This window comes from Amia ocellicauda, chromosome 1, assembly GCF_036373705.1.
Source record: "Amia ocellicauda isolate fAmiCal2 chromosome 1, fAmiCal2.hap1, whole genome shotgun sequence".
Taxonomy (NCBI): Eukaryota; Metazoa; Chordata; class Actinopteri; order Amiiformes; family Amiidae; genus Amia; species Amia ocellicauda.
Genome location: NC_089850.1, coordinates 3,596,315 through 3,617,502, shown reverse-complemented (window position 1 = coordinate 3,617,502; position 21,188 = coordinate 3,596,315). Strand labels below are relative to the sequence as shown.

The window sequence follows — 21,188 nt, the reverse complement described above, 5'->3', positions numbered from 1 at the left end:
AATGTTTTAACAAAATACACTACCTAATTGTAGGAGCTGAATTTGCAATTTTCAATATTGATACTGTAACTTGAGTAATAAAAACAATGAATATACCATAAATACAAATGTTAGAAGTGCATGTTTATTGTCATAGCCCTACACAAATAATGAAATGATTATTGCGACTGAACCTAAGTTACTGTCTTAAAATAAATAATAATAATAATAATAATAATAATAATAATAATAATAATAATAATACACTTTCATTGTGGTTGTCATCTGTTTTTGTTTATATGAGCTACTAAATTCCAGCAAATGCCAGATTTCTTATATTAATACAGGAAAACAGCTCAGTCAGCATAGCACCTGGTCTGACAGCAGGCACATCTACTGCAGAGATCTCTATCATTAATCAACCATCTTTAATAATGGCCTGTTGTGTGAGTTGAGATCTGTGTCCACATTAGGCTTGGGCTGTTAGAGGGCAGGGGCAAGCAAATACTCTATATTTCGCATTTGCCCACAACAAGCAGAGGGGGTTATAAAGGAAAGGTGGGCATTTGTCCTTTGACGTCAACCACGTCAGCAACCACAGTCAGCCTCAAGAACATGGTTATCTGTTCCCGACTCTGCTACCCTTTTGTTTAAAGCAGTGCCTAAAACTTTCAGGCCTAAACACACACAAGGTCACCATGTGCCCTTTCATACTTGTTTTGGTGTTGAGTGTGAAGTATGTACTCCATGTTGACTGGTTTTCCAGTGCTGGCATCAGCCCCTTCATCTGTAATCCTCTGTGTTCAAGACTGAAGAGACTCAGTTCGTTTTACCCACAAACACACACATACGGAACTTCTCCAGGGTTGCCAGACTGAAATGAATGTCATGGCAGAATAATAATAATAATAATAATAATAATAATAATAATAATAATAATAATAATAATAATAATAATAATAATGGGGGTGATTCTGATTGAAATGGGGGAATTTTATGTTCTCTGTAATGGTTTTGAACATGTACACTATGAGCCTGGTTACAATTGCACTACCTAAGTGTGGGACCTTACAGACCCCACCCACAATTTTTCCCACATTGAAATTGTAAAGTAGCTTGTGTAAATCAAAGGGATGAAATCCCATTTAAATGCATACAAAATGCAGGTTGTTGTTAGATGACAAAATACGAAAATGTCCAAGGGGGTGAATACATCCTAGTATAGGACATGAAAAGCCTTCCAGGAAATTTGTTATTATTAACCAAATAATATGAACATCATTTTTATTTTATTTTTTTTTTAAATATGAGGTTAATGTACTTCTGACAATCTTTTCCCATTCATGTCATCTCTTTAATATAAAATTGCAATGTGGAATAATTCTGCAAGCTTGATTCAGTTTCTGTCATGGTATTAGAATTAAAAATATTTAAAAGAGGCAACCCATTTGCTTAGTTGTTTAAATGTATTATGCAATCGAATCTTGATATAGAGAAGTGGCTGTACTGTCACGGTCCGTTCAGCTCTGGTCCTTTAAATTTCAGCATGCAGTTTTTTACAGTGTTCAGCCAGGGACGCTGATGTTTACACAGGCATCGAAATTCTTTCAGTGGACAAACAACACAATCTTTTCAGATGCAGTAGAGTAAAATAACAACAGGAACCGTTATTAATTTATTGTATTTTTTTTATTTTTTATTTTTTTTACAAAATTCACCAAGATCGTCAGCAGGTATGCAGCTTGTTTTTCTCACTGTAACGATAATTAAACAGTAACATCAATATTAGACTTCCACGGCAATTTCTTTGAAATGAACGCTAACCATTTATCTACACATGCAATGTTGTAAGTCAGTATATATGTATATATACATGGTTCACTATTGCATTGTATTCTTATTTGCGTTATGATATAATCAATGATCTAATGGTATTTGTCCTTTGTGTTGTTCTTTTTAACCCTTTTGGTTCACCGTAGCAGTTTCTTCTGACTCATGGAGTTGTAGTCTTTTGCATCGGCATTATAAATTCGCGAGTACGACATTATATGTATAAAAACACTACACTTCCCAGTATAAACTATTTGGAGCTCTATGAAGTATGCAGGGACCATTTCAACAGAGAGGCCAGGGGCAGGCTTCCAAAACCCGGTCAGTGAGGGACTTGCAATTCCGAGGATTGTCTGGGGCCTTCGTAGGTTTTTTTAATAGTAGACAACGCTTGTAAACATTTATCTTGAAGAGATTCCCCAAATGATACGCTTGTGTTATGCTTTTAATAAAACATTGATTTGTAAACTTGAGTTTGAAGCTAATAAAAGCATGCACGCACACATTCTCCCAGAGTGTAAGTACTGGATTGTGATATCTAAGTTACGTGAACGTGTTATAATTAGGAAGTATGTCGCCTCTCTGTAACAAACAATATAAACTATGTGTGTAATAAGCTGATGTATAAATAAATATTTGAAACGGAAAATATGGTTTAACATATGGTTTACATGTGCTGTAGTTGTTTTGATTTCTCTAAGACTTTGATGTATTTTATTGCTTATAGAATATAGGCCTAAATATTGTAATCCTAAGGTGATGATGAATGATAAATCAATGCTTTGTACCCCCTACACTGAATGTTAAAAGTATGTGCCTAAATGTGGATTAATGAACAGTATTGTTTATTGAGGACAGAGTGGTATTTTTATTGTAAACATAAAATTATGTATATAAACGTGCGTACATATATACACACATGTATTTTGGCTTATGTTGGAGTTGGTACATTTAATTATTAAGAATACATTGGTATTCTATAAAATACTGAATATTGATTAGTTATAAAAGCAGCATAGAAATTAAGCAGTAAATCCACTGAAATGTTCAGTTACTCCAAAACACTTATGTTTTAACAAAATCCACCATGTTCTTATAATACTTAAAAAAGTAAATTCTGCAGCTGTACTAGATCTAGTGCTTCTTGCGTTTAAAAAAGGGGAGGAAAGTGTATGAATAAAGACACCGAGACCGATCACTCTTTTTTCCCCATTTAGAGCAAGTAAAAGTGTGTTGTTTCAGGAGGTTGTGGTTAAAATGCCCTGTATGATGAAAGGTAAGGAGAGTTCCGGTGCTGAGATGGGCCAAAAACATCAACAGCGTCTGACATCATTCAAAGTTGAGCTAGAAGGACAGTGTTTTTGTGATAATTTGTTTAAGAAATGATATTCAGCTGATCTTTCACTAATATAATTTCTCACTTGTTGTTTCCCAACTTTATTGGTAAAACTGCAAAACAAAACGCATCTATTCATATACTCATACTCCAGTATCTTATGTACATGCAACAATTTGAACCCTAACAAGTGTGTTCTCTTTATAATAAAACCCACTGGAGCCTAGGCTGCTGCCTAAAATGACCAGATTCCTGTTTTTTTTGTTTTTGTTTCTGTTTTTCTCAGTTGCTCCATGTTTGCTCGTCGCTTGAACCTCCTGGGCCGGAGCCACTTCTCCCATTCAGAGGCCACCCACGGCTGCTGGAGGAGCCCTTCTGTGTGGGACCCCTCATGGTGGACTGGTTTGGCCCCCTGGCCTCCGAGTTCCCAACCGAACAGATACCTCTCAGTGAATTTCAAACCTCCTGATTGTTTTCGCCTCAGCTGGTGGCAATCTGCTGGAACAAGAAACCTCTGTGACCGTTTCCCTCAAGCCCCTGCTTTCCACCTGTCCCGTGGTCTCATGGACCGCACAGGAAATGAGCCTCCATTCAAAAGGAGGAAAAGCCAGGAAGAATTTGCTCGGCATGGGGCAAGGAGCTCGCCATCGTGCCACTCAGTCAGCCCAGCTGGTAGACTGCCTAGCTCATCTCAGAACGGCCCTGCAGAGGTTGTGACCTCGGACACCAGTCCACAGCAGACAAACCAGACAACAGGTAGGCCTACAGCAACACCTTGGGTCTGTAAAGTATTCATTGAATCCTTCTGACAAAACCCTGGGCCTAAAGAACATCAGCATGTTGTTACACCTGTAAAATTACAGGTTCTGCTTTTCAAACTGCATTTTGTCTTGTAGACTACCACTTGTGTTCTGTGAACCATGCAAGTTTCCCTTAGTATGGACTGTAAAGAGGGATGACCAAAATACTGCTGACCAATCACATTTGCTATATTTTAACCACAACAATGAAAAAGAACCTCCGGATTTCTAATTGGGTAAAATTGGTTGTGATATTTATAAGACTAGGCCTACGCTTTAATGTCTATGTAAAATCATGAGTTATAGCCATGCCCATTACTGTATTTGTTCCCGGTTGTTGTCGCAGTTACCGGTCAAAAACTTTTAGAACACTGATTATTATTGAAATGTAAGCAGTTCAAGTACAGTGAATAACCTGAAATGGTACAAAGGTAAGCGGTAAACTGCCAGAGGTTAAAAAAAAAAAAAAGTTTAGGTTATCAAAAACTTAAAACTAATGTACATTTCAGAGTTATATACTGTGTTACTACACCCTCTTTAGCATTTTTTGGCAGTGTTAAACACAGCTCCTGTGCATAGAAGTTACACTGTATTCCTACAATGCACAATCGTTCACAAGCTTGTTCTCTTGGCTACGAGCGTTTCATTCTCAAACACATCTACAGATTTACAGTTTCCGTGTCACCCGCCATCATTCAGAGCTCGTGGAAGTAAACGCGCAGTCTGCTCCGGGGGTGGTCTCATTCAGATGGTCACAGATCACTCAGTTTCGATCGGATTTCTTTTCAAATAGGCTTGTTTTGTTCAGAACAACCTAACGATTGATCCAATATTATTTGATGTTCTACGAAACACAAAGAAGTTCAGATCCAATTATGTAAAATTGTTGTGTATTCGTACACTGTAAACAGGGTTTTCCATTTTTACATTTTGAGCGCTCTACGGGCTTCTACCAAAACGTGGATGGTCTTGTTTTGATCAGTAGACTGTCTGGTTCCAGAATATGTCATAATTGTCAATATTTTCTGAGATTTTGTATTCCTACTTAGATCAAGTATCCCCCCCACACGCCCATTTCAGAAACACTTGGCAAACAACACAACAGTGAAGAGTACACAGGGGATTAAAGAGAAGCTCATGGATTTGGTCCTCTTTTAAGGGTTCCAGAGGGGTTTGTCAGTTTAAGGGGTTAAATTTTGTTAAACAAAATAATTCCATGATTTATTTTTATCTCCAATTTGTTTATTTGTTCTATGCTTTAATTTCAGAGTACATTGAGACATTAAACTGCGTAAATTGCAATAAAAACTGGAAAAATGTAGGTGTTCTAAAACTTTTGACCAGTAGTGTATTTACTATAACCAACTCAACTTTTTTTTTTTTTTTTTTTGTAAAAATTACAGACTCTGCACAAATTGTACATCAGGCAAATGTGTACTCTGTAGAATAGCTTTAACAACTTTATTCCAATGTGTGTGGCCCTGTGAAATTGAGGGGGTTTTCAATCTGAAACCTCAAGATGGCGATAAAGCCACAGCTATGAAACGTCTCTAAGGAATAAGAAGGAATCATTTTTTTTAAATGATTCATCCCTTTTAGACAAATGCATCAGTTATAAAATAGCTTAGGCTATATTAAGATTTACAAAGGTTTTTATTTTGTTTTGTTTTAGTGTACCTTGTCATGTATTTAGGACTAATTTGTGTGAGTCAAACTAGTAAGCTGCTTGAAGGTAATGAAGAGTTTCTCTATTCAGTGCCTTTAATGCCCTCTAGTGAAACTCTGAAATCAAGTTACAGGTGTAAAAGTTGATTAACCAGCAGGGTTGATAACTCCACACAGACATAATCTTAGTTTGATTGCTGAAAACTAAAACGCCAATAAATCAAGATATAAAATAATTACAAGAAAAATACACATTGATACCAATTTATAGGAATCTTTAAAGCATACATATATATATAACATCAATATTCAATTTCCTATCTTTCTTTTTTGCAGAAATAAAGAGACCATGGGAAGATTTTTCACAGATTTACACGCGGAGACAAAGAGAGGATGTTTTTATTATAGATGGGAAAGAAGATCAGTCATTTGACTTCTCTGTCATGTCGTACAATATCCTTTCTCAGGACTTGTTAGTGGACAATGCACACCTGTACAAACACTGCAGGTGGCCTGTACTTGAATGGAGCCATAGGTTTTCCAGTATCCTGAAGGAATTCGAGATGTATGATGCAGATGTGAGTAAGAAAACTTGTAATCCATCTTCTGAAGATCAGAATAGTTCTGGTTGCATTCCCTTTTCAATTTTTTTTAAATTAAAGCAAAAAACATCCCAAGCATATTGTTTATAACACACAATTGTATAGATTTTCAACAATTATTGATTTCAAATTTGTGTAGAGGTGTGATTAAAAAAAATATATATATATATATATATATATATATATATATATATATATATATATATACAGTGAGAGAAAAAAGTATTTGATCCCCTGCTGATTTTGTATGTTTGCCCACTGACAAAGAAATGATCAGTCTATAATTTTAATGGTAGGTGTATTTTAACAGTGAGAGACAGAATAACAACAAAAAAATCCAGAAAAACGCATTTCAAAGAAGTTATAAATTGATTTGCATGTTAATGAGGGAAATAAGTATTTGACCCCTTTGACTTAGTACTTGGTGGCAAAACTCTTGTTGGCAATCACAGAGGTCAGACGTTTCTTATAGTTGGCCACCAGGTTTGCACACATCTCAGGAGGGATTTTGTCCCACTCCTCTTTGCAGATCCTCTCCAAGTCATTAAGATTTCGAGGCTGACGTTTGGCAACTCGAACCTTCAGCTCCCTCCACAGATTTTCTATGGGATTAAGTTCTGGAGACTGGCTAGGCCACTCCAGGACCTTAATGTGCTTCTTCTTGAGCCACTCCTTTGTTGCCTTGGCTGTGTGTTTTGGGTAATTGTCATGCTGGAATACCCATCCACGACCCATTTTCAATGCCCTGGCTGAGGGAAGGAGGTTCTCACCCAAGATTTGACAGTTCATGGCCCCGTCCATCGTCCCTTTGATGCGGTGCAGTTGTCCTGTACCCTTAGCAGAAAAACACCCCCAAAGCATAATGTTTCCACCTCCATGTTTGATGGTGTTCTTGGGGTCATTCCTCCTCCTCCAAACACAGCGAGTTGAGATGATGCCAAAGAGCTTGATTTTGGTCTCATCTGACCACAACACTTTCACCCAGTTCTCCTCTGAATCATTCAGATGTTCATTGGCAAACTTCAGACAGGCCTGCACATGTGCTTTCTTGAGCAGGGGGACCTTGCGGGCACTGCAGGGTTTCAGTCCTTCATGGCGTAGTGTGTTACCAATTGTTTTCTTGGTGACTATGGTCCCAGCTGCCTTGAGATCATTAACCAGATCCTCCCGTGTAGTTCTGGGCTGATTCCTCACCGTTCTCATGATCATTGAAACTCCACGAGGTGAGATCTTGCATGGAGCCCCAGACCGAGGGAGACTGACAGTTATTTTGTGTTTCTTCCATTTGCAAATAATCGCACCAACTGTTGTCACCTTCTCACCAAGCTGCTTGGCGATGGTCTTGTAGCCCATTCCAGCCTTGTGTAGGTCTACAATCTTGTCCCTGACATCCTTGGACAGCTCTTTGGTCTTGGCCATGGTGGAGAGTTTGGAATCTGATTGATTGATTGCTTCTGTGGACAGGTGTCTATTATACAGGTAACGAGCTGAGATTAGGAGCACTCCCTTTAAGAGAGTGCTCCTAATCTCAGCTCGTTACCTGTATAAAAGACACCTGGGAGCCAGAAATCTTGCTGATTGATAGGGGATTAAATACTTATTTCACTCATTAACATGCAAATCAATTTATAACTTTTTTGAAATGCGTTTTTCTGGCATTTTGTGTTGTTATTCTGTCTCTCACTGTTAAAATACACCTACCATTAAAATTATAGACTGATCATTTCTTTGTCAGTGGGCAAACATACAAAATCAGCAGGGGATCAAATACTTTTTTCCCTCACTGTATGTATGTATATATATATATATATATATATAATCTTTAAGTTAAAAACACAAATTATTGAGCACAAATAAGCAGAATGAAACAGAATTGCAGACTTTTCACCCAAGTGACTGTTTCATATGGCTGACTGGTAGCCTTTGTGTTTAACATTAGGATATTGTATGTTATGGCACATCTGTTTGAGAATTCTGGGCTGTTAAAATCGGTTAGATCTGAAAACCTGTATTAAATATGTATGTGTATATATTTGTAGAACTATACAATAGTTCGTTTTTTATTACATTGTCCATTTTTAATTTTTGATCCCCTGTGAATTAGCCTCCTACTTAAGTTTCCCCTCATCTGTTATCTGCAGCTTAGGACCCAGACAGCTGTGTTCATGAAAGTCCAGATAGAGTAGATTGTACACTACAGATAACAGCAGGTTCTCATAATCTGTTATAGATTTTTGACACCTGAGCCCTGAATAAATACAGTGCATCCAGAAAGTATTCAGAGCGCTTCACTTTTTCCACATTTTGTTATGTTACAGCCATATTCCAAAATGGAATAAATTCATTATGTTCCTCAAAATTCTACAAACAATACCCCAAAATGACAACGTGAAAGAAGTTTGTTTGAAATCTTTGCAAATTTATTAAAAATAAAAAACAAAAAAAGCACATGTACATAAGTATTCACAGCCTTTGCCATGACACTCAAAATTGAGCTCAGGTGCATCCTGTTTCCACTGATTACCTGTTGTAAATTCAGTTGATTGGACATGATCTGGAAAGGCACACAACTGTCTATATAAGGTCCCACAGTTAACAGTGCATGTCAGAGCACAAACCAAGCCATGAAGTCCAAGGAATTGTCTGTAGACCTCTGAGACAGGATTGTATCGAGGCACAGATCTGGGGAAGGGTACAGAAACATTTCTGCAGCATTGAAGGTCCCAATGAGCACAGTGGCCTCCATCATCCGTAAATGGAAGAAGTTTGGAACCACCAGGACTCTTCCTAGAGCTGGCCGCCCCGCCAAACTGAGTGATCGGGAAAGATGAATGCAGCAATGTACAGAGACATCCTTGATGAAAACCTGCTCCAGAGTGCTCTGGACCTCAGACTGTGGCGAAGGTTAATCTTCCAACAAGACAATGACCCTAAGCACACAGCCAAGATAACAAAGGAGTGGCTACAGGACAACTCTGTGAATGTCCTTGAGTGGCCCAGCCAGAGCCCAGACTTGTACCTGATTGAACATCTCTGCAGAGATCTGAAAATGACTGTGCACCGACGCTCCCCATCCAACCTGATGGAGCATGAGAGGTCCTGCAAAGAAGAATGGGAGAAACTGCCCAAAAATAGGTGTGCCAAAGGTGCTTCAACAAAGTATTGAGCAAAGGTTGTGAATACTTATGTACATGTGCTTTTTTTGTTTTTTATTTTTAATACATTTGCAAAGATTTCAAACAAACTTCTTTCACGTTGTCATTATGGGGTATTGTTTGTAGACTTTTGAGGAAAATAATGAATTTAATCCATTTTGGAATAAGGCTGTAACAAAATGAGGAAAAAGTGAAGCGCTGTGAATACTTTCCGGATGCACTGTAAATAAAGGGATCCAGGTTTGCAGTCTCAGTATCAACATTTGTTTTTTATTTTAATACATGGAAAAATAAATATGCCTTCTTAACCTAGGTCTCTATTTAAAAATGTACAGCCTCAAATTTCAAACTTCCATTTCTCTACATTGGAATATATTTAAAGGTCTGTTCATGTTGGTTTTGTGTTTGTTTTTTTGCATTTGATGACATGTTTGGTTTAATCTGTCCTAAGAACACTCATATGCATATTGGACATTCCAGGAAAACCATTAACACTGATTGTGTGCATCTGATTTAGGCCTTAACCAAATCAAAACTGTGACCTATCTGCAAATCGCAAATTATAAATTTATTGCTTCTAACAACTTGTAAATGAAAACTAAATTTTAAGTTCAAATAATACATGTAATATTTAATTTGCAGATTTGATTTTGTCCAGGGTTTAATCTCAGTCAAAAACAGGATAGAAAAAAGAAACTTTGACAAACTTTGTACAAGTAAAGCTCTAAAAACTTCCCAGAACCCTGGTGTTTAGAAACTGAAATCGAAATTAAGTATCAGAAAAAAAAAAACTCAACCTAAAGAATACATTTTTTTAATTTAATTTTATTGTTCAAATTTAAGTAAGTTACACTTGCTAGAATATTTAAGTACTTGGGTCCTGTAAAGGCACCTGAAGTTCCCTCTCTCATTCTGCCTGTGTTTCAGATATAACCCTCATAAATGATTGTTAGTTCAGTATCTGTACCCGTGCTTCCCAAGCTGTCTGAGTGTGTGAAGTTTTGTAATACAGAAAACTGTCTACCAAGGACCGCACTGAAATTGAAACTAAATTCATTCTAGTTTTAACCTTAGTATGGTGTCAGCCCAGACTTCTTCAGGGAAAGCCTAGTGATTTCGCTCATAGTAACTTGTATTTTGACGAGTCCATTCCTTTTAACTTCCACACCCATCCCCCCCTCCATCTGATTCAATGAACACTAATTATTCAAATCGTTGTTCTTCCATAAAAACATGACTTTCTCTTCCAGTTGTAATTGAGATGTTTCTATTCAATTCACTGTACAGCTGTGTAAACCTTTTTCTCCTTAGATATTGTGTCTACAAGAAGTGCAAGAGGACCACTACAAAAAACAGATCAAACCCAGTCTAGAGTCCTTAGGTACCGGAGAGAGATTTTGTTTTTATATATGCCTATTTTCCATGTACTTAATACATTTTGCCCAAATTTTGTAAGTGGGTAATACTGAGATGTAAAATCCAAGTGTAATTCACTCTTAATTCTGTCAAACGGCAAATGCATGTGTATATCTCTTTAGATGAACCCAAATTAATGAAATGAAGGAATCTGAGTCAAAATCAAAACAATTACCTATGGATGGTATAAGTGGTATTTCTTTCTTCCCTTAGATTTGCAAATTTAATTGTCGGCTTCCTTCAATTTGCAGACTTGTGCAATTAGGTTTCATAGTTTAATAGTTTGAGGATATAAAGTAACCCAATAAGGGGAGCTCTGGTTCTATAGAATCCCAAGACAGAGCCAGTGGCTTTCTTACTGAACTCTCATTCCAAACACATACTGCATTTATACTAACATAATACTCCCTTATGCATTTGCCAAATAGAACTAAAATCTTGCATTTCCAAATAAGGCTTTTAATGGTATTTTTGTAATATACCTTTAGTTTTAAGTAGTTTACTTTTGTGTCTTTTAATTTCTGTATGACTGCATGTCATATTGCATTTGTTATGTTAGTATTTTTAACTTGCATTGTCAACTGACTATTACTGACATTCTTCTGAAAAAAAAAAACAGCCATTGTTCCTATTGGCTACTGGTGGAACATTGATTAGCTTCCCCACAGTTTCTCTTCTAGGGCAGGATGGCTAAATTCCAAATGAAAATTGGTGATGGCATTAAGAAATTAAACTAGAAAGTGCACATGCACATTGTGGTTTTAATTATGTAAATTCCTAAGTGATGGCTAATAGATGTTGAGAACAGTCAAGTAGGACATTTCCCCATTAATTTATGGTGGCCCTCAAACCAGTCCATTATAAAACATGTCATGTTTAATTAACTCAAAAGTTTAGTTTATTTGCTATTGAGGTAGCAGTTGTGTGTGGACATTTGCTTTAATTCTTTTAAGTTCTTTGTTTTTAGGTGCAATATCCAGTTTAAATTGCTGACATAAGAAACTGTAATCCAAACCAGTGTAAATCAATTACATAATGCTTTAATGACCCAGAAAGACATTCTCATACTTCATTCTCATACATAGATTTGTTTGAGTCAAGTGTTTTTGTGTGCATTAATTAAAATGTCCCCCTTTTTGACAAATCAAATGAGTTGATGAAAAGTTAGCAGCACTAAGGAGGAGTACATAATGTAAGTGTCATCGCCCCGCACACAGGTTACCACTGCGAGTACAAGGTGCGGACAGGAAGGAAGCCAGACGGCTGTGTAATCGGATTCAAGCAATTCAAGTTCTCGCTGGTGTCGTGCCAGCCAGTGGAGTATTTCCGCCATGGCATCCCTCTCCTGGACCGGGACAACGTGGGACTGGTTCTGCTGCTGAGGCCCGCTCTCCCTGGCGGCTCTGTGCCGTCTCTGTGTGTGGCCAACACCCACCTTCTCTACAACCCCCGGAGAGGTGACATCAAGCTCACCCAGCTCGCCATGCTGCTGGCTGAGATGGGCAAGGTGGCCAGGCAGCAGGATGGCAGCTACTGCCCCATCATCCTCTGCGGGGACTTCAACTCCGTCCCCAGCTCCCCGCTGTACAGCTTCATTCGGGAAGGCAAGCTGGAATATGACGGGCTGCCCATCAGCAAGGTGAGGATTTCTCATCTTCTCAGCCAGCTTGTATGCGACTTTTTCTTCATGTGCCTCTGGGTTTTTAGTGCAGACTAATGACCGACTGTTCTTTTGTATCCTAGATCTCTGGGCAGGAGCAGGCTCTTAGAGGCCAGAGACTCTTGTCAGTACCAATCTGGCCTAAAAGCCTCGGGATTTCTCATCATTGTCAATATGAAACTGAGTCTGAGATCCATCCAGGTAAGGACTTGTATTAGACACTGGTACAGTGTCTGTATGCTTATGAAAATGCTATCAGAAAGATAGTACAGGAACATAGTACAATACGCTGTGACCTGGTTCCTTAACTTCTGGCTGCTAGTGAGAATAACTCACCATATTTTGGACATTCATGTCATTTTTTATCATATATCAATATTTATTTATTTCTTAAAACTCATGTTGTAGCAAATGTAAGTGTAATCCTATTCACTGTAGAAATCAAACAGTTTTACTCCTCTGGGTTTTGTTTGACAGGTTTTTCTTTTTTCTCCATAGATGAGGAATGTAGGAATTCTGTGTCTGTCAGAGAGAATGGAGATAAAGCTTCTCCACCAGAGACAAAGTAAGTCCTGATTATGTTGAATGTTTTGAGTATGTTAATGAAAGAGTTTAATTGGCAGTGTCGAGTATAAACTATTTACGATCATGAAAAGCCAGTGATAGATTTGCAGTGTATGCTAGTTCTCTTCAGTATGGTGATAATCCTGTGTGAAATGATGGATAGTCAAATACTGTGCCTCAGTCACTGCCTATCTAAGGCAGTGGCTTCAGTGAAAATGAATTTCAGTTGGGGAAAATGTAGCAAAGGAATGTTACACACTGTTGTGGGGGTTTACAATAATTACAGTGATATTACAATAATAACCATAATAATCCTAAAACACAGGGCAAAATATGAAAAACCTCAAAGCGTGTGTATGTATGTAACTTTCTGGTGGCTGTAGGAAATGGCTCATTTGCAGGAGGATCAATTACATTTCACTTTGTTTAAAATCTTTTTTCTGCTCAGCTTTCAAGTGAAATGGGGTCGGGCTAAAATCCATAACAGTGTTATTTTCATGTGCTGATTTTGACATTTTCATGTCTCAAATGTAACCTTGACTGAACACTCTAGTCCTCTGCTGCTTGTTCCGTATTTCGAACTTGGGCTCTACTAACACAAATGGTTAAGTCTGTATTTGTAAGACAATGCATGTGTTTAGATTTATATAAGTCATGAACTCTAAAATTCAGACAGCAGAAAGCCCCGTCTTTGCACTGTCTGCTTTCTGTGACTGTAGGAGATGAGACCTTATGACAAAGACACTGCTGCTGAAATCTTAATGAGAAGAGAATGAAAGGCTCCAAGCAAGGAAATTTCTTTATATTACTCATGCCTCCTCTTCCCACTCCTTCTATAGCTGCTTAAATTTCACAGCTCATATAACTTTACAAGTATGTTTTGAGTGCAAGAGTTATGGTTTGTGCATCGTTAAAGAGAGAGGAAAAATGTATAAAAGCAGGATTTACATTGACTGATGTGGAATGTGATCTGTCTTTCTAGGGTGCAGTCCTGTATTGAGCATGATTTCCAGTTGACCTCCGTTTACTCCCATTACCTGAGCGGGCAGCCCGAGATCACGACCTGCCACTCCAGGACCGCCCTCACTGTGGATTATATTTTCTACTCTGCAGCAAAAGACAATTTCTCTGCAGGGCATGGTAAGGAACAAGCCTGACAGCACTGTGCAGCAAGTGAAATCAATTCAACCTATAAAGTAGTGCTTCTTATTGTTAACTTTTACATTGAAACAACTCCCCCTTTTGGAATGGCTAGGTTTGAACTTTGTTAGTTAGTGAAATGTAATAAGTGTAATCTGCAATTAAATTACATTGATTTATTTTATGGAAAAGTTTTGTTTTTGTTTTTTTAAGAGCTCAAGTTGAATGCAGTGTTTTTTTCTTAGTTATAGGTTTTCTGTTATAGTTAATGGTTTTTGATCCTATTATGTAGTTATTACAGCTAAATATAATTTTACATATTAATTAATACTATGGTGATAAACTTTAAAAGTTAAAATAGTGAGTAATGCAAACCACAAACATGAAGAGAGATTACCAACTATTGTAGTAGAGCTAATTGTTTAATTAGAAGCTCAATGCTGAATGAAAACACAGCATGGCCCACACAAGATTTTAATAAATAGACAACCTGAAACCTGATTTTTTTTTTTTTAATAACCTTTTCTGTGAAATAATACAAAATATCCCTGTCCAGCTGGCTTTCCAAGAGATTTGGTGAAAATACAGGGATTTTATAAAACGTGTTACCTCCTTTTCAAAAGCTGAAGAATCAGATCAATCTTCCACTGTTTTTCACTAACCTATTTTGATTGCAAGTGCTTTATGAATATAAATGATCAAACTAAGCACTATGAAATGGTACTTGTAATACAGTTAATATAACTAACTATGAAAACATGACAAACTAAAAAAGTAATTAGCAATAGAGTAGTTGATGTTAATAGGAAAATTAAAACTGCAGGTCCAGAGTCAATATATGATAATGTTTCCACAAGTCTAGTAGGTAGGGACATGTAAATTAACATATTTGTAAGAGCCTTTTGTTTTTCTTTAGAGTGTATTGATCAAGCAAAATTGTTTGCTCCATGTCTGAAAAAGACTGCCGCTTGAAGACTGTCCATTTGTCTTGGGAGCGCTCCTTTCTTTTTTCTGTGTCGATTTTAGTTTCTTTCAATTTATTATACTCAACTGGGTGACATTTCCTCAAATGTGTTTTCAAATTTGTAGGCTTTTTGCCCTTAAGTTCCTTTGTTACACTTTTGTTCACAATATCTTGATTAGACTGCATCTCTTTCTGGTGTGGCATTACTCACCCAAATTATACTACATCTTTGCTGTCCCTATTTCTTTTGTGGAACTGAGCACATACACAAAAACAGAAAGATCCTTAAAAAAAGTGAAATGGCGCACGGTTTCGCCATCGACTGTCATGTTCACAGAAGTATGGCTCGTCATTATATATGTTAACTGTCTAGTGTGAAAGTGAAAGTTAAATAACCTGATAAATTATCCCTGGAGACACTGTGGCCCTCTAAGAACCGAGTTTGAAACGCTTCCTGTAAAATGAATCTCAAGTAGTGGAGTTCTGCATCGAGACTGCATCCTAGTTGATAAGGGACAGTGCAGGACTGTATCGACACTCATGATGTGGGCTTCTTCCTCACAGTGGGCCATCCCCACCCTGATGGCGTGCTGCAGCTGCTCTCCAGGCTGTGTCTGCTGTGTGAAAGCGATCTGCGCTCTGTCAATGGACTGCCCAACGAGCACAACCCCTCCGATCACCTGCCTTTGCTGGCCCGGTTCCGGCTGCGGCTCTGACCCAGAGAGCGGCCTCGTGTACTCTGCCTTCAGTGCCGGCACAGTGAGGATTCATCAAGGATTGTTTTGATTTTGTTTAAAGGATCTTGACAGTTTACAGATCTCTTCCTTTTATACTGTGTATAAAGAAATTTTTCTAAGAAGCTTTTTACATTGTTGGTTGAAAAAAAAAATGTTTTGACTACCCAAATACCCCCCCCATAACTAGTAAAATAAAAAAAATAAGATACCACAAAATGTGAAAAGATAATCATGGCTTGTGGATTATCTTCTCTTCAGTTCTAAACAGCATTAAGGTTACATGGAACTTTTATCACGATCTGCATTTGAATACATTTCATTTTTGTTTGTTTTATGGCATGATGTTGAAGTCTAAGATATATTTTAATTAGCATTTTAACGATTTTCTTCTACAGAAGGTCCTTTATAAGCAAAATAAATTCATATCTAAAGAATAACTATTCCCTCTCAGGAATGGGTTGTTATTTTAAGCATTTGTTTTTATTAAATGTTGTACAGTCTAACCCATTATACAATGTAAATATAAAGCACATTGATCTGGCAAACCAGAGTAGACTGCAATGTCATGAAATAGACAAAGCTTTAAAACACTCCCATATTTATATAGGAAAATGTAATCTGAAATGTACTTATTCTATGACCAGGTGGCTTACTTTTTAATTATTTTTAATAATTACCCTTCCCTGACAGAGATTTCTGAATGTTCATTTTCTTACTTGAAAACAACCGTGTATAACGTTCACTGATGACATTTTGTCATGGATCAAGGCCAGTGTTTACAATTTAAAATGTACTTCTATAAATTTTTATGGTATGTGTATCAGTTTTTTCAGATTAGATTTGTCACTTCATGAAGATTCTCAAATGTATTGGCTGCAGGGCCTCAGCATTTAACTTTGTACATTCAAATGATCTAATAAATGATATTTGTGCAGAAAACGTATTGTGCACTTTTTCATATTTCAAAATCAGATTTTAAAATTATTTTAACATTTAACAGAAACTCTCAATCAATTATTCAATCTGTTTGGAAAGAAAATAATTGCATAGTGATTAGGGTTGTGACGAAGTTTGAATCTGCATTTGTTAACTTCGAACTTTGTACATTTTTAGCATATCTGAACTCTGTTGAATATTAAACTTTTTTTTTTTTTTTATAATTTGAATTTGTAGTGAAAAATGAAAAAGTCTACCCATTGCAACATCACATTCATGAAGCCAGTCCGCTCATTCAGTCCGTATGGTACAAATTTTATTCTTAGCACACGTGCCATGTTTGTCTACTTTCCAAAGTCAATTCGGCTCATTCCGGAACTTTTCATTTTTTTTATTTGAAACCTATCGATTAACGAATAGTATGTCCACAAGGCCATATAGCCTATAGATGCACACTGTTTAAACACATTTAAAATGTATTAAAATATACGAATATTTGCCAGTACTGTATAGACTTGCCACCTATTCAGATTTTTCACCAAATATCCAGATTTACAAAAATGCTAGATCAACCTACATGTATCTATATGTTCTAATAATAGCTATAGTACAGTATTTTAATGGAAAGATCACACCACACATCAGCATCCACACAGATTTTAAAGCTTTAAAATCTGCATTTGACGGATGTGGATTTTCTGTCAGCTCCATCACATCCCTAATAGTGAAATGCTCTGATAAGTATTGTTGTCTTATATGGTTCTTTGTAGATAATTCAGAATGTAGTAGAAGTAGTTCAAACTGACAAGGTTTTTGATTAATACAAAGCCCTGCCATGTTGTTATTTGCATCCACAACAATAGTGGTTTGAATATTATTAATTGTCTTTTTGTGCTTGTTTTTTTAATTTCAGGGTTGTTTGTATCATGAACCATGTGTTGACTATAGTGCTGCTGTCTGAGATATCTAGTGGGGGTGGTGAGGAACAAGTTTACTGTGAATATGTTTTTTGCATGTCTTGTGAAGTTTACAGAATCTGAATGATTATAGAGAACTAATAAATCTCTCCACTGGCATGTTTTTTATGGTTTGTTTTTTGGTAATATGGATTTCAAACATTGGTAAAAGTACTCTGGTATTTCTTTGACAGAAGTTTTTATTTATTTATCTAGGTTATCTACATTCCAGAGACAATTAACTGAAAGTTTTTTTTCCCTGGATGTGAATAGGGAAAAGGGATTTGAATATCATAATATACTACAAAAATAAAAATAAAAATATTCTCCTGTCCCTGTAGACAAAGTTGTGAACAGAATATCTGTAGAATAAAACTGTGCAAGTCAAGGCTGCATCGGAAAATGGCCATGTAGAATGAATGGCATTTCCCTCCTTCAGCTATTCCCCTCTCATAGGACAGTTTATTTTATTGATATCTTTAGGACTTTACACAACGTATGTTTTGATGCTGTGATCTTATACAACACAATTAAATAACTAACCACTGGGAACCTCAATGGCTGTTGACAAGTTCATATAAAATTCAGCATAGTGTAGAATAATCAAGGTCATCGATGTGCTACAGTAGACATGGCTTTAGAAGACCATGAAACTATGAATTTGAATCACTTCCTACATTTCCACTGCCGTTCAATGGTTATGCTTCACTTTCCTTTAAGATGTATTTCTTGTTTGTAGATGCATTTTTTTGTTTTTGAAATCCTGCTTTTTACTTTACAGGGCTTATGTTATTGAAAGTCTGTGATATGAGCAGTGTTGCAGAATGTTTTACAGTTTTGTGATAGTGTTTTTATATAATTTTATTTATATGGACAAAAATATATAAAAGGATAAGGGTGTCTGCTAATAAATACATTTCCTTATACATTCAAGATCATGAATTAACAAAGCTACGACAGGTTTTTGATAGTGTATCTTAGTTTTATTTTATTTTTTTGTCTGGTTCAGAGTGTTATCATTTGAATGTCCTGCAAAACAAAACTCTCCTTCACACATCTGGGACTCCTTTTCCACTGGAAGGACCAAGTGATAAGACTATGGGATGAGATGTGAAACAGCTGATATGGGACAGTGTCCTGTCCAGATGCCAGATATATTCTCTCTGTATTCCTGTTCCAGCATGATTGTGTAAATCATGTGTATTTCAGCTCTGTGTATTGCTCTGGGTAGGCCAGGTTCAGTTTCAGGGACACGCACAGAGTGGGCCCCTTTGCCCTGCCACCCAGAAAGTGCCCTCCTGTAGTGCCCCCTTTTCAACAAGCGGTTGAGACCCTGCCCCTCTAATGTTCTCTGCACAGCTCTGTACAGTACAGTTTCTGTGTAGCTGCTTTTAGAAAAACATTTTCATCCAAGGCCATGCTGAGTACAGGAGACAAAGAAGTCATCTGTGATAAAGTTTGGGGTATGTCATTGACGTCATGTAGTTGCTTAGCAACCAAGAGAGTAATCTTCTATATGATAGTATGTTCTTTAGAAAAACGTTAGATGGGTCTTCCCGACTGACCATCTCTGGTGCACTTCGTTATAGTTCAATAGACTACTGTGGTATTATTCTAATAAATCAGGCTTTAGAGGGTGCGTTTCTCCTTATCAGGGCAAAGAAGGATTTTCAAGTCGGAAGTGTTTAAATCCACTTCTCTGTGTGCTTTGATCTTAAAGAACTACAACAGGGTTTCAAATTCAGTTCTGAAAGGCCACTGTTTTCAAGATTTTGTTCCCACCCATCTCCCAGTTACTTACACATTTTTTTTGTTTTATTATTATTATTTTGTTAAATTGAATACTTTTCTCCAAGCTAGCAAATTCTGTTCTGGGTAGTGTGCCTTGAATTAAAAGGGTCCTGAATGCCACATAGTAAATTACCTGAAAACAATATTATATGTATATATCTTAATTGATCAACTAACCAGATTAATTAACAAGCTGGAATGAAAGCACTACACTACATCCCTTCGGGATCCCCTTTTGAGAGCTCTGGACTATAGGATTCAATCGGGTTAATGCGTTTTTGCTCTTTTTGAATATGATTTAAGTTGGCCACCAGGTTTGCACACATCTCAGGAGGGATTTTGTCCCACTCCTCTTTGCAGATCCTCTCCAAATCATTAAGGTTTCGAGGCTGACGTTTGGCAACTCGAACCTTCAGCTCCCTCCACAGATTTTCTATGGGATTAAGGTCTGGAGACTGGCTAGTCCACTCCAGGACCTTAATGTGCTTCTTCTTGAGCCACTCCTTTGTTGCCTTGGCTGTGTGTTTTGAGTCATTGTCATGCTGGAATACCCATCCACGACCCATTTTCAATACCCTGGCTGAGGGAAGGAGGTTCTCACCCATGCTTTGACGGTACATGGCCCCGTCCATCATCCCTTTGATGCGGTGCAGTTGTCCTGTCCCCTTAGCAGAAAAACACCCCCAAAGCATAATGTTTCCATCTCCATGTTTGACGGTTGGGATGGTGTTCTTGGGGTCATAGGCAGCATTCCTCCTCCTCCAAACACGGCGAGTTGAGTTGATGCCAAAGAGCTTGATTTTGGTCTCATCTGAACACAACACTTTCACCCAGTTCTCCTCTGAATCATTCAGATGTTCATTGGCAAACTTCAGACGGGCCTGTACATGTGCTTTCTTGAGCAGGGGAACCTTGCGGGCGCTGCAGGATTTCATTCCTTCACGGCATAGTGTGTTACCAATTGTTTTCTTGGTGACTATGGTCCCTGCTGCCTTGAGATCATTAACAAGATCCTCCTGTGTAGTTCTGGGCTGATTCCTCACCGTTCTCATGATCATTGAAACTCCACGAGGTGAGATCTTGCATGGAGCCCCAGACCGAGGGAGACTAACAGTTATTTTGTGTTTCTTCCATTTGCGAATAATCACACCAACTGTTGTCACCTTCTCACCAAGCTGCTTGGCGATGGTCTTGTAGCCCATTCCAGCCTTGTGTAGGTCTACAATCTTGTCCCTGACATCCTTAGACAGCTCTTTGGTCTTGGCCATGGTGGAGAGTTTGGAATCTGATTGATTGATTTCTTCTGTGGACAGGTGTCTTTTATACAGGTAATGAGCAGAGATTGGGAGCACTCCCTTTAAGAGAGTGCTCCTAATCTCAGCTCGTTACCTGTATAAAAGACACCTGGGAGCCAGAAATCTTGCTGATTGATAGGGGATCAAATACTTATTTCCCTCATTAACATGCAAATCAATTTATAACTTTTTTGAAATGCATTTTTTTTCTGGATTTTTTTGTTGTTATTCTGTCTCTCACTGTTAAAATACACCTACCATTAAAATTATAGACTGATCATTTCTTTGTCAGTGGGCAAACATACAAAATCAGCAGGGGATCAAATACTTTTTTCCCTCACTGTAGAAGAGGAGTGAATCTG

General features: G+C 37.5%; 1 protein-coding gene across 3 annotated transcripts; it reads left to right on the top strand.

Annotated features, from left to right (window-relative positions):
* The first annotated feature begins 1,544 nt into the window (after positions 1–1,544).
* angel2 (angel homolog 2 (Drosophila)) lies at positions 1,545–17,860 on the top strand. Of its 3 annotated transcripts, none has more exons than XM_066705243.1 (9): positions 1,545–1,712; positions 3,432–3,901; positions 5,947–6,188; positions 10,679–10,748; positions 12,001–12,422; positions 12,527–12,644; positions 12,942–13,008; positions 13,990–14,147; positions 15,676–17,860. In XM_066705243.1, the coding sequence occupies exons 2-9, from the start codon at positions 3,439–3,441 to the stop codon at positions 15,825–15,827; spliced, it is 1,692 nt and encodes a 563-aa protein (XP_066561340.1). In that variant the 5' UTR covers positions 1,545–1,712; positions 3,432–3,438; the 3' UTR covers positions 15,828–17,860. The 3 variants fall into 3 exon arrangements, with proteins under 3 accessions (XP_066561340.1, XP_066561253.1, XP_066561419.1); XM_066705156.1 differs by lacking the exon at positions 1,545–1,712 and adding an exon at positions 2,028–2,130; XM_066705322.1 differs by lacking the exon at positions 1,545–1,712 and adding an exon at positions 2,140–2,326.
* The last annotated feature ends 3,328 nt before the right edge of the window (positions 17,861–21,188 follow it).

Excerpts from the sequence above, each read along its gene's own strand:
- angel2 (XM_066705156.1), top strand. The coding sequence starts at position 2,081 with ATGCAGGGACCATTTCAACAGAGAGGCCAGGGGCAGGCTTCCAAAACC. Across the intron at positions 3,902-5,946 it reads GCAGACAAACCAGACAACAG|AAATAAAGAGACCATGGGAA; the intron begins GTAGGCCTACAG and ends TCTTTTTTGCAG. Across the intron at positions 10,749-12,000 it reads ACCCAGTCTAGAGTCCTTAG|GTTACCACTGCGAGTACAAG; the intron begins GTACCGGAGAGA and ends CCCCGCACACAG.